This window comes from Python bivittatus, unplaced genomic scaffold (assembly GCF_059951505.1).
Source record: "Python bivittatus isolate LINGU-HERP-01145 unplaced genomic scaffold, Pbiv_v1 ctg000480_np1212, whole genome shotgun sequence".
NCBI classification, from domain to species: Eukaryota; Metazoa; Chordata; class Lepidosauria; order Squamata; family Pythonidae; genus Python; species Python bivittatus.
In genome coordinates this window covers 76,590,682-76,606,290 of record NW_028277075.1, presented here as the reverse complement: position 1 = coordinate 76,606,290, position 15,609 = coordinate 76,590,682, and the positions used below count along the sequence as shown (strand labels likewise).

Genomic DNA, 15,609 nt, shown 5'->3' with positions numbered 1-15,609 from the left:
CTGATAAGAGTTTTCATAGTCATTGTCCTAGTAACATACTCTGTCAGGTTCTAAGGGGCTGATAAGGTTGCAGAGGTCTCACTTGAAGCTCCAGAGTGTTTCCTGTGAATGCCCTAGAACCAAGCTGAGGACAAGCACCTTGACCAAAAATACAGATTTGGTTTTGATGCTGAACTGCCAATTCCAGTAGAATTAGTCTCAAGCACAGCATAATTGCAGTCTGTTGGGTGACCATCTTAAGAATGTTTCAAAATGAATGACTGACTGAATACAAGGAATTAATCCCAAATGGACAGTTCAGAAGGACTGTGATATAGCTAAGACTGAATACAGTCTCAAAAGCTTTTACTTTTTTCTCTTTTTTTAAATAAGGTACAGAAAGTTTGGGTTTATTAACACCTTTTGTAATGGTGTTACAAAATACAATATTGCAATATCTCAAATGTAAAAAAAAAATAATTAAATCATACTTCTTCCTTTGTCATGCATCTTTTTACATATCTGACTGAACAGAAATAAATATTAAGTAAAACATCTATATTTTTGTTGAGTCAAAAAAGACATAATGGTAAATCTGCCCATTTTTATATGCCCATTTTATATGCAAGTACCATCTTCCAAGACTCCTACCTCATTGATAGTTCCAAGCTGATTTGTAAAGTTGTACTGGCTATTTTCCTTTTTCACCTCAGTACAAGGTAAGACTTCTGTGGCATTTTAGAAACTAATAAAATTATTAGTTAATAAACTGTCATGGATTACAAGCCACTTCCTCATATCCATGAAGTACTTCCTGCATTCCTAATACAGGCAAAGATGCGTACACACACACACACACACACACACACCCTGAAAATGATCACTAAGCCTGAATTGAGATTTGCCTAAGGGATTCTGAACCCCTTCCTGAAATCTGTTTAGAGAAAAGCGAGATTCACATAGCATGCTGAAGCACAGAAAATTAAGCTTCTAAACTAGGTTAATGAGATTACACTCTTACCACTCCCAATGCGCTGGCCTCTTATCCCAGGTTTGCGTCTGACTTGAGGCCATGGGCCTAGTGCCCATTCCAGGACCTGGAAATTGAAAGCAATGATAAACCTTGGTTTCTAATTTCCAATTCCTGCCAAACAAAATTAGGATTGGGGTTTGGTGTGTGATATGACCTCAACCAATTCTGCTTATTGAATACATCTTGTTTAAGTAAAGCATAGCTTAATCTGCTTGCATGAATTGGATCTAAAGGGGAAGCTGCTATATATGGAGGGGGAATGTTTAGAGTTTAGAACATCTATCCCAGAACCAGTAAAGTTCCTCCATCCCACAACTAATAAAGTTCATCCATGGGAACAGAGCCCTACTTTAAGTGAGCAAGACTTTGCCAAGGTAGGACATTAAGCTGCTGCTTTATCCTTGGCTCTTTGCTCTTTGCTCATCTGATCCCCATAAAGAAACTTAACCACTTCACTGGAGTGGATGCTGTGCTTCATACAGCTGAACACTGTATCCATATCCTTAGGAAAAAAAATTACAAGAAAAAAAGTTATTTTTCCATTTCTGTTATCTGATTGAAATCAGGCAGGCGACTGCAGAACAAATGATAGAATTTTCAAGTATCAAGAAGGAAAAAATATAAAAGAATGGAAAGAGAGATCAGAGAGTATAATAAAATCCACAGCAACCTTACATAAATTAGCAAAACAAAGGTTGAATTCCATTTCAGCTGCACAGAAGGTAAGATTCAGCTTTTGTATACAATAGGATTAATGGATTTATTATTTATTGTTCTTTTTATATAACCAAATAACAGGAGTTAATAGTTTCTGATCCACTTTTATTATCTAGGGTATGAAAGCTTCTGACAGTAGCGGAATCTTCATTCCTATTTTTTTCCTCTGGATTGCTATTATTTTGAATTACTGTTTTTTAGCTTGGAATAGAGAAAAATATAAAGAAATGGATGGAGAACCGGTGACTCTCCAGATATTTGTAAATTGTTAGTACCAGCATTCATCATTGGTGGTGCTGATCAGGATTACTGGGAGACATAGCAACATCCAGAGGCGCACACACACACATGCACGCACCTTCAAGTCAGTGATGTCTCCTGGTGAGGTTGGACAAGCTCCTGGACAAGCCCCTGAAGCTTTATTGACAGAGGTTATATTAACCAAGTCTTGCAGGTCTTTTTCCTCCCCTCCCTCTTATACTCCATGGAGGAGCCAGCCCTGAGTCTCTTCATAACATTACCTCCTTTCCCATGGCTCAAGGAATGCTTCTGCCCTTATTTTTATAACAGCTTCTGAATATTTCCCTCAAGGCCATCTCCAAGGCTTTCTACCAAAGCACATTCTTCTCAGTTCTTACAATGTGCAGCTCATCTTCGCCAGAACGTTAGCTTCTTAGAAATAACGCCCATTGTCAAAGAATCCAGACCATTCCTGTTGTTGCATCTGTGTCGCCAGTTGTTCACTTCTGTAATTTTTCTCTCTCTTCCTGGGCCATGTCCACAAAGAGCTTGTGAAGAAAATACTACCTGTGTTCCGGGAGATGTCACCCTTCTGCCCAGTATTTCAGTCTCTTGCAGATCTTCCAGACTGTATCATTTTTCCCATATGGATCAAAAAAAGGGATAGTTATCAGTGGGTTTAAATAGATAATTTAATTAATTTAATTAAAGAATGCCTTTGCACAGGTACATCTAGGGTGCCAGTTGCACCCTTTTCTGGACCAGGAGGCCCTTCAGACACTCACTCATGCCCTAGTCACCACACAACTAGATTTATCAGGTAGGGCGCCTTATGACCTTACCACCACAATTTAAGCCTCAATCTTGCTATTACACAGATTTTTCATATGAAGGAAGAGGTAATTTCAAATAATGTAAGTCTTGTGTCTGGACCAGAAGGAAATGTGCTGGTCCAGAAAAAAAAAAAATGCAAATCCATCCAGGACCTTCCACCACGAATGAAGGAGAAAGCAGGGCAACAATTAGACTCAATTACTCTTTGTGTGAACTAAGTCTTTCTTTCCACTTTAGATGTCACAGAAGAAATCATTTGCAGGAGATGTAACTCACAGCATGAATGTGATAGTATAAATGCTGGTGGAAATCCAGGACTAACTGCCTTTTGCTGTGCAACTGACTTAGGCAACAGATAGGGGATTCATTTTTTGACCTTCTTCAGCTCATCTGCACCAACCATAATTTATCTAAAATTCCAAATATTTTAGGAATGACTTACTCAATAACATTGTCAATCACTCATGTGTAAATGACAAAATAAATAAAAATATGAAGGTAAGAAGCAATAATATCAATAATTATTTTCAAAGCATACCCAGACTGTTCTTCTTTGGCTTTTTCTATTGTTGTGGGGTAGAAGACAAATACTTTCTTGATTGTCAAATCAACTTGTGTGAGACAGCTGTTGAAACAATTTCTGAAAGTACTAAAACAAATCTAACAAGTGAAAATCTAACAAGTGAAATTGTCAGGTTCACAGAAGTGACTATCAGCTGCTGGAAGAAACAGGAGGATTAGGTGCTAATTAGCTAGGTTATACTTCTGATAAAGTGGGTTTTGGTCAGCCAGCCTGTCTATTCAGTTCAGTTACTTAAGAATGTAATTAATTTTCCACATTATTAAGGACCTGCTGTGGGAGAACAGCAGCTGGATTTGGCAGGAACCCTTTCCAGGTATTACCTTCACATATTCCTTCCTTCCATCATGGAAGCTGACCTTCCTAATCACACTGGGGATCAGTGAAGCAACAGTTTCCACACTAATAGCATGATCACATGCAACAGGGAACCAATTTAAATCATAATCCATTTGTTGTAAAAATACAACAAATTTATTCTGGCACAAGAAGATGAAAGTTGAATAATTCATTCCTATTGCAGAATGATATGAAATTGAAATGACAATAGAAGCTAAAATATTTCCTACAGAGCAATACTGTGTCAGAAGTTTCTGTATCAACTGTACAATAATCTAGTAAGGCATTTATGGAGGGGTTATGTCCTTCAATTTTACAGAAAAACAAACACAGAAAGATGCTTAATTAAGTGATGTGAACGGTTTGGCATTAAAGCATAAACATGATCTTCTATTTAGGCATCCACAACCTTCTGTATTATCTTCTAGCTTCCTCGTTTACCAAAAACTCCCTTTCCAACTCTTCTCCTATCAGAACTCGGAATGAATTATAAACAGAGGCAAAGAGATGCCAACACAGTTTCCTTGCATCTTCAGATCTGATCTAGACAGTCAGAAACATACGAGAAATATGAGCTATCCCATTGCTTGTGTTAATACATCAATTAGCACTTCAATTCTCCCACATTCAGGTTCTTCCCCTAAATTTTCTACCTCCAGAGCTATTCCACATTTCCAGACACTGAGATATGTCTCTTCTATTCCCTTTCATATCCAGCTTATTTGAAAGGGATTTCCAGCTAGATCCAACTAGTACATGATTGAAGAAATCAGGTCCACATTTATTTTCCAGAAGTCAAGACGGGATCCCCTTTCAACTGAGGACTTGCCACAACTGGAAAGAAAAAGGATATATCTGGAGACGAGAGAGGTTGGCCCTTAGCCCTTATAACTAAGAAGAAACTAAGGGTTTTCCTACTTGTACATTTTTTTTCTGTAACTTATATTAAATGAGAAAAATTAAATAGGAAGGAGTCTTCAATCACCATATTAATCACCTGCTATTACTACTGTGAATACAGCAACCTTACCTTTGAGGAACAATGACTATTCATAGCTGTAGTGACTTACAACATCAGAGAAGCAATCACATATCTTTTGACTCATTTTGCTAAAAGGAATGCAGGAAGAGTAATCTATCCATTACTTTCCATTATGAAGGAAGAGGAAGTTGGGTTTAGGTTTGTTCTGAAAACAAGCTAGAGTTTCTTTCAACTGCAATGACTAAATCTTTATTTTGTTTTAGGTGGCCTCCCATTAAGAATTGCAAAGGGATGCCACACACTCACACACACACACAGAGCGCAACCTTATTAATTCAATGGGGCCCTCTGGTGGTGTGACTGTTGCTTGCTGCTCATCTGACCTATGCAATAAATTGCCCAAGACTACTAGGGCTTCAGAACAGCTACAGCTAGGTTTGCAAAATACACTAAACCAAAACCAAGGAAACCTATTTTTGATCTGAACAATGTATGAACTCAGCCAAAATATTCTTCCTCAGCCTGGTAAAGGAAGACTAGTACTTGAGTCCTCAATAAGTCCATACTATGAAACTCATTTACTCTCACTATGATTTATCTTACATTCAAAAAATATTAAGAATCCGTTCCTCAATGGCATCATGAACATAAAAATCAAGTTTATATGTAAAAATAAAAATTGTGAATCCAAAAAGCAATGTGATTATTTTTAGTGTAGATCCAGGTTTCATTATGTCTTTTTCATGTATAATTTAGTAAAAGAGATTGATAGTCAAATCAACCTGTGCATGAGAAAATACCCACTTTGATCAGACTGAACAACTTTCTTCCTACCTGGTGCCTCTGCTAAGTCTACAAACAAGATCTGAAGGCAACTGTCATATTCCCACTGTTGCTCTCCAACAGCTGATTTTTCAAGGCATATTGCTTCTGAAACTGAAGAAGGCCTACATCTGTTGTAACTAGCAGCCATAGATCATACGATCCTTTCATAAGGATCTGCTAGGTTGTCTTTTAGAACATCTAAACAATCACCATCTCTTCCAGCAGCCACTAGTTCCATGCTTTTATTATACATAGGTTGAAGAGGGACTTTTCCCTTTGTCAGTCCTAAATAGACTCCAAATCTACATGGTTGGAAGTTCCCCCCTGATCTGGTAATATAAGAGCAAGAGGGTAAATATCGGAGAAACAACTAATACTACAATTGTACGTGGTATCACAAGTGTGATCATAACACAATGTGGAGAAGGCCACACTATGACCTTCCATAGTGACTTTAATTCCAACCATTCAACATGGAACTTCTACAAATTAGTCTTCAGCTACTCTGACTTTATCCCCCTTTTGACAAAGCTTGCGTAGATGCCAATTTCACAGCATGAAGGTGTCTGGTTTAAAAGTCATTATTCAATTTTGAAGGACTCTAAAAATATTTTCCCTGAGATTCAACACACAAGATACAGCATTATAAATTGTGGATAATTTCATTTTAGTGATATCATAAAATGTCAACATTTGGCAAACATTTCTCAGCAATACATACAAATCAAAAGTGTTCCAAATTTCTGTGTTCCAAAATACAAATCTCCATAGACTCTGAGAGAGAAGGCCAAACTGAAAAGTAAAGTTTACAAATCTCTTGCTCAAAACAAAATAGCATTGCAAACAGGATAAGACTATTTCCTATTTCATCCAAGATTAAAAAATTGTTTTCAACCTCTCCTGATTAAGAACCTTGTGCTGTAACAAAGATAAAAAAACTGATTGGAATTAAATTATATTTGGCTGTGCAAAGCATTCACAAAAGGTACTTTGCAAGTGCAGAAATCATGAATGTGTAGATTTAGCCACTTGGCTCAGGGATAACTTTCAAAGCAACTGCACAAGCTTGGAAAAAGATACAGCTGCTTTAATGATCCAATGTAGAGTGCTTTGCTTACATTGCTGCATGTTGCAAAGCATCTGTTTCAAACACCTTGCCCAGCTCTATTATAGACAGCACTTGCAGAAAAATACCAAGTTCAAGACCGTGGTCCTGAGAAGCTTGACTTAAATACCTACCACAAGGTTAGCCTACACAATCTCTTCTGCAAGCAACTTGCATGGGATCCAGTGGAAGCAAGGCTGAAGGACTAGCAGTATCTCCCAAACAAGCTTCCTACGTCTATTCTCCTGCTCTCTTGGGAATTTGAGCAATTGTTGGCCTGGGGTTTTATCAAGAGCCTGAAGTCTGAGAGGCGTTACACTGAGATGCTTGATACGAGCCTGGACGTTTTTTTTCCAAGAAATCTGTGCATGGCCTAGTGGTAGGGATTATGCCAATGCCAGTTCTCCTCAATTTTACTGCAAGAAGAGAGAAAAGTGGAACATGAAGTATACAGTAACAAACTCTCTCCTTGAAGGTACATGAGTTGAAAGATGCTTTGGTGCTTAAGAAAAGGTTTGGCGGAGGAAGAAGCAGGAAGGCCAAACTTCCTTCTCAAGTACCAGACAACAGCTGGAAGACAAAATAGAGCCTCAGTTTCAACATATGGACTGGTCTCTATTGGAAAAATGCCAAGTTGCTCTTTAATGAGTTGCAGGAGACTTTACTTAAACTCATACTGAAAATAAAAACAACTGTTCCAGCATCGCTCCACTGGATGCTATGCCATCCCTTTCCACAGATAGAGGGTATGTAGGTGTTGATGATGCATGCTGGGTTTTCAAAAACACTGCTCTGTCATCCACGAGGCGAGACCCTTCCTGAGAGGCTGTGATCTCACTTATCATAGTAAATGGATAAACAGCACCAGCACCAGGGTTTCTGGGGGAAAAGATCAAGTAAAGGCCATAATGTTGCCATTCCCTTCATGTTGTGGTAAAGATCCGTATCCAAGTTGAGCCCTTCTCAATATGACAGAACCCATTTTGTGCCTGGACTGGTCTTTGTAGAATCCGATTCAGCTCCTACTCTGGACCGGACCATCAACTTAATTGTTTACTTTGTAGACATCCTTTCGTAGTCGCACTTCCTTCAGTACCCGGGCCCGGAAGATGTCCGAGTCCTCACCCCTATGGGGCTGAAGGCCCATGGCTTCCTGAATCTCCTGACAATGAGTCCGTAAGAAGGGATTGTACTGCTTTTCCTCGCCAATGGTAGAAGGACACTGTAGGGGACACAGAATGAGTGGTTACTTATTCAGAATGTAAAAAAGCCAGTGGCCGGTACCTATCAGTTAGTGTAGAGTAAAGAAGATGACCTATGCAGGAGCCATTACTTAGGCAAAAGGGGCTAAAGCATTTTTTAAGACACACCTCCCTGATTCACTGGAATATAAGAAGGAGAAGGGGATACAGCATAATCAGACATGCAACATTCGATTATTGTAGCCAATCTTGTGGGCAAACAAACAAACAAACGTTTTAGCCTTTAGAGTTGACTTCCTGGTGGGGTCTACCTGGTGGTACTGACCATTAGCTATAAGAGTTTGTTTCCATTCCAAGGAAAGCTATGACTTTGATCTAAGTACAAAGTGGATTCCTTTCTGACCTTCCCACTTTTCTTAACCCCTTGGATTCAAAACTCAATCTCTCTCTCTCTCTCTCTTTTAAATAGGTGGCATTGCCTAAATCCCTACAAGCTTTTTTGGCTGGCTAGCCATACTCTGATGTGTATGAACCATGAAAACAGAGGAGGGCATAGAAGCAAAGAAACCAAACCAGAATACTCTGCATATTCAGAATAAATAGTCACAAAACAGCACTGTTTAAGCTGCTTTGATCTGATGACTGTATTGCCCCTAATCTATTCAAAACTAACCACTAAGCCACCTACTTCGGAAACCATGGTGGGATTTAACTGAGTCTTGAGTGCCATGAAGATGTGGATTATCTCTGCAGGAACAGAAATGACCTGTCAGATTTAGATTCTGCCTGTCCTCCAGGAGCTCAAGATGACATCCATAACTCTTCTTTATCCAATGTTTCTCCACAACATATTGGAGAGGGAGATAATGACAGCTAAAAGTCACTTGTAGCTAAAGGTGAACTTGAATCTCTATAGCAGTGTTTCTCAACCTTGGCAACTTTAAGACGTGTGGACTTCAACCTCCCAGGCTGGCTGGGGAATTCTGGGAGTTGAAGTCCACACATCTTGAAGGTTGAGAAACACCGCTCTATAGACAAGGACTAGAACACTCTAACCACTCTGTCACAGGACTCCCAACAATGTTTTTAAAGAAAAATAAGGCTTCCTTAAGATCAAAAGATTTCCATTATTGGCTTGATTAGCAGTTGAATTGATCAATGCCTAGAATGAAGGAGCTGCCAACAAATGACAAATGGAGCAGCTGAGACTTAAGAGGTGACAGAACAGTATAGAAGCATAGACTTATGAGAGCACTGAATCAAGACAGAGCTTAAAAGGGAAGCAACTGGATGAAACAAGGCAGGGAACCTGTTCAGGGTGCAGAAAGTGCCACTAGGGAGATTACAACAGGAACTGAGATGCTGAATAGAAAGGGTTATGGGGATACAAGGAGACTGAAAACACATACAGGTAGTCCTCACTTAATGACTCCCCTGTTTAGTGACCAAAGTTACAGTGGTGCTGAAAAAATAACTTTATGACCAGTCCTTGCACTTACGATTATCACAGCATCCCTGTAGTCACATGATCAAAATTTGGGCACTTTGCAACCAGCAGGTGCTTATGACTGTCGCAGCATCCCACGGTCATGTGATTGCCATTTGCATGCTTCACAAGCAGCTTCTGACAAGCACTGTCAATGGAGAAGCCAGCAGTGAAATTGTAAGTCGCGGTCATGTGATGCCTTGCTTAACGACCATGGTGACTTGCTTAACAGCTGAATGGGAAGAGATGTCATAAGTCCATTATGGTCACATGATGTCTAGCTTAATGACTGCATCACTTAGCAACAGAGTTGCCAGTCCCAACTGTGGTCATCAAACAAGGACTACCTGTATGCTACATGGCAACTGAAGGGGGAAGGCGAAAACATGCACAGCTGCTGAAATATTTCATCCTTAAATAAATTATTCTTCTTCCCACCTCCCCCCACCCCAAGTTTTCTTTGGAGTGATGGATGGATCTCCTGCTATGAAAGAAACATCCCATGCATACAGACAGAGACACTCCTTACTGTGCTTCTCTTCTCAAGCCGCTGCTGGTTCACCCACTGGAGCTTCTGTTTTAGGGAGGGGTTTTCCAGCTCCAGAAGACTTGCAAACATTAGGCATTCAAATGCATACTCATGCCCTAAGGAAAGAGGATGGACAGCCAATATAGATGGAGCATGGTGTAATCATCCAGGGTCTCTCAACATCACTGCTGCTTCGGAGGGCGGAGCTGGCGTCGCGGCGATACGGCGGGCGATCCTGGGCTCCCAGGATCACAGCTGATATCTCCTCCCCCGGACGGTCCCGATGGACCTAAGCCGTCCCGTAGAGATGGCGAACGCAAAGGGCGCGTCCCGCGGATCTCAGGGACGCCGCAAGTCCCAGATCGATCCCAGGAGAAGCTCTTGAAGCCGGCGGAGGAGAGGCAGCCAAAAATGGCTGCGAAAGCCGGGACAGCTCCAAAGGAAGATGGAAGAGAGGGGTGTCAACTGGGTGAGATGGACTTTTACTATTCAACTATTCTTAGAGAACACCTTAAGTAACTTAAAGAGATTTTTAAAAGTGAAGAAAAGTGGATTAAGCGGCGAGATTGAACCCTATTAAAAAAAAAGAAGGGGGAGAAAATTTTTCTTTTCAACTTTCCCTTTTTAGTGGAATTGATAAGATGTTTTTCTTTTAAAAAAATATATATTTTTAACTGGATTGGCTTTCTTTTTTTAATATTCAATAACTCTTTATTTTAAGCCTTTTTTTTTTTTATTAAGATTTCTTTATTGTTATAAGAAATTTATATTTTTTTGACTTTGAAATGGGGAAAGTGGAGTTAAGAGAAAGTAAATGAAAGAAAGTTGCACTGCCATCTAGAGGCTCGATTTAGTGCTTTCTTTTTTTGTGACGCACGCTCAAGGACTCTGTGCTTTCTAAAAAGATAGTGGGATGTGCATGTTTATACAGGTGCCATCCGTAACTATAAACAAGAAAGTGGAGTTGAAAGCGATTATGAAAATATTAAGATGGAAAGTTTGAGCTAGTCACAAGAGCCTTGATTAGTGGCAGTAGCTCTTTTTTCTGCTAGAAGCTCTGCTTTGCTCTCTATTCCCCCCCCAGATGGATTTTTTTTTTTTAAAGAGGCTTAGCCTTTCCCTTCTTTTCCTTTTCTTTTTATTTTTCCTTTTTTTTTTTTCTCCTTTTGCTTCTTTTTTCTCTTATTTTTGGCAAGAACAAAGATAAAGAATCCTTTGACTCAATGAAGGTTTATCAAGATAATAGACTATACGAGAAACACAATGCAGAAAAAGATCTTTAAACTATTGAGGATGACTATAAAAAATTGGAAGAAGAGCTGCAGAAATTCTCAAAAAAAAAAGAAAAAAAAAGAAAAAAAGATATTAAAGCTAAAATGGACTTAATTAAATATAAACCGGGATCATTGGAAAAGGAAGAAATAGTACAAGAAATCAGAAACATTAAACAGAATTATTGTGAGGCCTATAAACTGAGAATTAAAAGGGTTAATCAACTGATAAATGAAGAGACAGATTTGTTCTTGGCACTGAGGGTGAGAAAAAGATTATACAAGATCATAATGGAAAATTGTACTAAGAGAATGCACAAAAAGAAGAAGTAAAACAATATTGAAAGAAACTACTGGAGATGTTTAAAGAAAAAATCAGGGGAATACAACAATGATGGAACTGACAGAAGCTTCCAAAAGCAGAATGTTCAAAAGGACATTTATTATTGCTTTCTCTTATCCAATAATATAGAAAAAGGGATGAACAGTTAGATATCTTGGGATATTGAATGAAAAGGGTGAACTCAAAATTATGCAAGCGCTGGAATAAAGTATAAATCTGAGATATATAGTTAAAAATTGTATAACATGTAGTGAAGAATCTGGTTAGAACTGTAACTTGGTTAGAACTGTAATTGATATTGTAACTGATATTGGTTAGAACTGTAACTCTTAAGAATTGGAAAAATTAAAAAGTACTTATGCAGGAGGAAGTTATTGAAAATTATGGAATGTGCAGAGATGAGTTAAACTGAGATTTGAAACTAGAGTAAGAAGATAAGTAATTTTATATGACACGGGATTTGCTTTTATTAATGATTAGATGAGAAAATATAGTAATGTAATAGATTAAGAAATTTTATAATAGAAATTTGATATTAATTATTATATATATACACATATAATAGATAGATGGAAATGTATTACTAATCCTATTGAAAGTTAAAATTTTTTGTAATATATGATTTTATAGATTAGCTATGAATGATTAATGATTGTTAATTGATAAGTATACAAGTATATTTTGAATAGATGATATGAGAATTTAAGATTATGAAAGGGGCACCAACGAATTTAACTAGTTGACACACGGTATAAAATGGAAGATACTTTTTTATGCCTTTTTATGTTTTTGTTTGTTCATGTTTGTTTTGTGTTTGTTGTAAAAATAAAAAAAAAACATTAAAAAAAAAAAAACATCACTGCTGCTTCTGTATTTCAAGCTGCTTAACCTCTGATTCCCAAACAATTGTTCTTCTTTGAGAATCATGCAGAAGGTGCATGTAGAATCCTGTGGGCAACCTCAAGGCACTTTTTAAATAGTCCAATAACATTTTAGAACCATTACTGGATCAGCAATTAAGTTCAGGTGGGCATTGCCTTGATACAGGTAGTCCTCAACTTACGATGGCAATTGGGACCAGAATTTCTGTTGCTAAGGGATGCAGTTGTAAAGTGCAACCACATCATTTAGCAATGGCAATCCCTGCAGTCTGGGTTGCCATCGTTAACCAAATCCCACAGTTTTTAGGCGAGGGAACTTCCTGCCGGCTTCCCACAACCAAGTCAGTGGGGAAGCCAGAAGGCAGCTGCAAGCCTCAGGTGGCTTATAAGCAGGCCAGCAGGCAGGTAAGTGGCTACTGCCGGATAGGGTACAGCACAAGGGGGGGGGGTGTAAGGGTGCAAGGGAGGCACGGCAAGGCTTGGGGAGGGTGTGGAAGGGTGCAAAGGAGATGTGGTGAGGGTCAGGGAAGTTGCGCAGGGGTGTGTGAGAGGTGCGGCCAGGTTCAGGGAGGGTACACGAAGGTGCAAGAGAGACGTGGCGATGCTCAGGGAGGGTGCACAGGGGTGTGCAAGGATGTGAGGAAGGCATGGCAAGGCTCAGGGAGGATGCATGGGGGGTGCACAAATGGCCGGCATGAGCGCAGAGGGATGGGGGAGACTTACCCTAGCAACTTGGGATCTCCCCTGCCGGCTTCCCCATTGACTTTCTGGGAAAACCAGCAGGGAAGGCCACAAATGGCAATCACGTGATAGCAGGGCACTGCAACTGTTGTAAGTGTGAGCCAGTTACCAAGTGCCCAGATCACGATCAAATGACCGTGGGGGTGCTAGGATGGCCAAAACTCTGAGGACTGGTCATAACCATCATTCATTCAGCGCCAACATAACTGAATGAATGGTTGTAAGTCGAAGACTACCTATACGCCCAAGTTATAGGCCTTACCACATATTTATATGCTTGATTTTAGCATTTTAGCACAAGTAGGGTGAAGAGAAGAAAGGGAACAGAACCTGCAATCAGCTGCCACTTAATGGTACCATACCAAATATTCTTGCATTACATGGATAGGGAGGCAGACTGTGGCGTTCCATATGTTGCTGAACTACCTCTCCAAGCATCTCTGTCCAATGACCTTGCTAACTGGGCCTTTCGACAATTGTAGTTTTACCACTTTTATTATAAGTTCAGGAATAGAAAAAAAAAAAGAGGAAAAGTTGAAAAACAAAACAAAGGGGTGATGTAGGATCTACCTGGCCAAAGCAGTGTATCTTCAGCCAGATCAGCTGCTATGTCTAATGAAGCCAGCATTGTTTCTGGTGTACCTTCAAAGATCCGACCTAAAGAGTCCAAGGAACAAATTCATTCAGCAAGGAAGAAAGGTGCATGAGGGGTCGTTTGCTGTCTATATCTCAATACAACCATTGGTTTCCTCTTCACATATCTACAGATGCCTTTCCTCCCCTTAAATTTGCTCCCACCTACAGACAGAAACACTACATACTTTCAGATAGGAAGGTCCATGTTTCCACTTTTAACCTACTCATCTGAGAGGCTGTTCCAGATACTTCCAGAGGCACTGAAAATCCAATCCAGGCAGCCAACCCTCCAGTAGCTAGCAGAGGCAAATTCACATATATTCCCAATGGGGAGGGAAAGAATCCATGAGGATTGAGGGCACATTATGAGGAAGTAAAGTTTGTTTCCTCCCACATCCTCCTTGAACTGGAAACTTACCACAGCCAGAGAGGAAGAGGAGGTCTCCTGAGAAGAGAGAACCAGGCCCTTCAAATGGCTTCCCATCCAAGACATAGACCATGTGCCCCAGAGTGTGACCTGGTGTAAGGAGGGCCTTGAAGTTCAGGCGCCCAACCACAATGGTCTCCTTATCTGTGAGGGGACTGAAAAGGAAGGGGTTTTATGGTCACAAGCTGGAAGGGGCACCAGAGAGCAAATGTTGAGTCTTATACTATTCAGATGACCAGGAGAAAGGATAACCATTCCCTGTCACTCTTGAGCCAATACTCTTATCTCTCTAGTGCAGTCTCCAGAAAAATTCTAGCTAAGGAGAGGATTTGTCTTGACATTATAGACTCAGCAAGCTTTGTACCCACCCTCACCATTGGGGAGCAGAAATCAATGGTCACTTACTTTGTCAGCTCAGGGATGTCATCAAAGCTGCTTCCATAGACTCTGCAGGAGCTATGCCGTCGCCGCAGGGCTGTGTTGCCTCCACTGTGATCCCTGTCAGAGGAGGCACATTTAGGAAAGTATAGAAAATCCAACTTACCAACTTCCATCATGATTTCAATGCCAGATCTACAGGCACACAAAACCTGGGTAGAGCAATTTTTTCCAAGGAAGAATGATCAAGGAAAGGTTTATTTTCTTGTGTACACACATTTGTTCTAACTGCTCTTGCACTGGTAGCATCAACAATTTTGTGCTAGGATTCTGCTCAGTATACCCACATTTTGAAGTTTCCTGACATTCCCCCTGTCTGCGATCCATCAAGAAAAAGGAGAACAGAGATCCCTTACCAATGTTTGTGAGTACACAAGATAGCTTCCAGTGTCACTTTCTCTTCCTGGATGACTCTCTGTGTAGCAAGAAAGAAAAAAAAAAGGAATTCAAGCACTGTTCTATGAATCCGCTATACACATACTTTTTTTCCCACTTGAATGTGGAGTCAGGTATGGTATCTAACTAAGCAGGAGCATGGCGGAAGTTTACTCCAGGAGAACTCATACCACATCATCTTTTGAAGAAGATAAAAAAAAGATGATGGACACATGCATGCCTTACTTTGCAGATGTAATCTGATGATAACAATAGGCTATCTTTTGGTGGTTGGGGGCCATAGTTCACTTTTATGGAGGGCCATGGGCCACTGTGGGTGGGAAATATGCTAACTGGACGGGATCTTAACAGACACAGCAGGATTTTCCGGTGTTAAGGGATTTTCTTTTATTTAAAAAAAACCCAAAACCTGTAAAATCTGTTATAGGGCTCCAAGTAGTTTCTGCATGTTGCCCAACCAAATAAAAAGGCACCAATTCTTAGAAACTGTGGTCAGAGGGGGCTCCAAGGACAGGAAAAAAAAATGAGGAACTTTGTGTTGTTCTGGGGTCTCAAACTATCCATTCTTCTCTGATGACTATTTTTGGAGTATTCCTGTTCTAGGAGGAAAAAGTTAGCAATGGAG

The 15,609-nt window shown here is 39.9% G+C and overlaps 1 protein-coding gene across 3 annotated transcripts in view; it reads right to left on the bottom strand.

Annotated features, from left to right (window-relative positions):
* Positions 1-5,745: 5,745 nt before the first annotated feature.
* Positions 5,746-15,609, bottom strand: part of LOC103051292 (putative thioesterase PNKD) — a 28,616-nt gene continuing 18,752 nt past the window's right edge. For all 3 annotated transcript variants that reach the window (XM_007437702.3, XM_025172867.2, XM_088146379.1), the window contains exons 4-9: positions 14,945-15,003; positions 14,556-14,648; positions 14,142-14,305; positions 13,658-13,744; positions 9,852-9,967; positions 5,746-7,856 (exon numbers count right to left, since the gene is read on the bottom strand). In XM_007437702.3, coding sequence (XP_007437764.1) covers positions 7,680-7,856; positions 9,852-9,967; positions 13,658-13,744; positions 14,142-14,305; positions 14,556-14,648; positions 14,945-15,003 — 696 coding nt within the window. In that variant the 3' untranslated portion in view covers positions 5,746-7,679. The remainder of the gene's footprint in view (positions 7,857-9,851; positions 9,968-13,657; positions 13,745-14,141; positions 14,306-14,555; positions 14,649-14,944; positions 15,004-15,609) is intronic.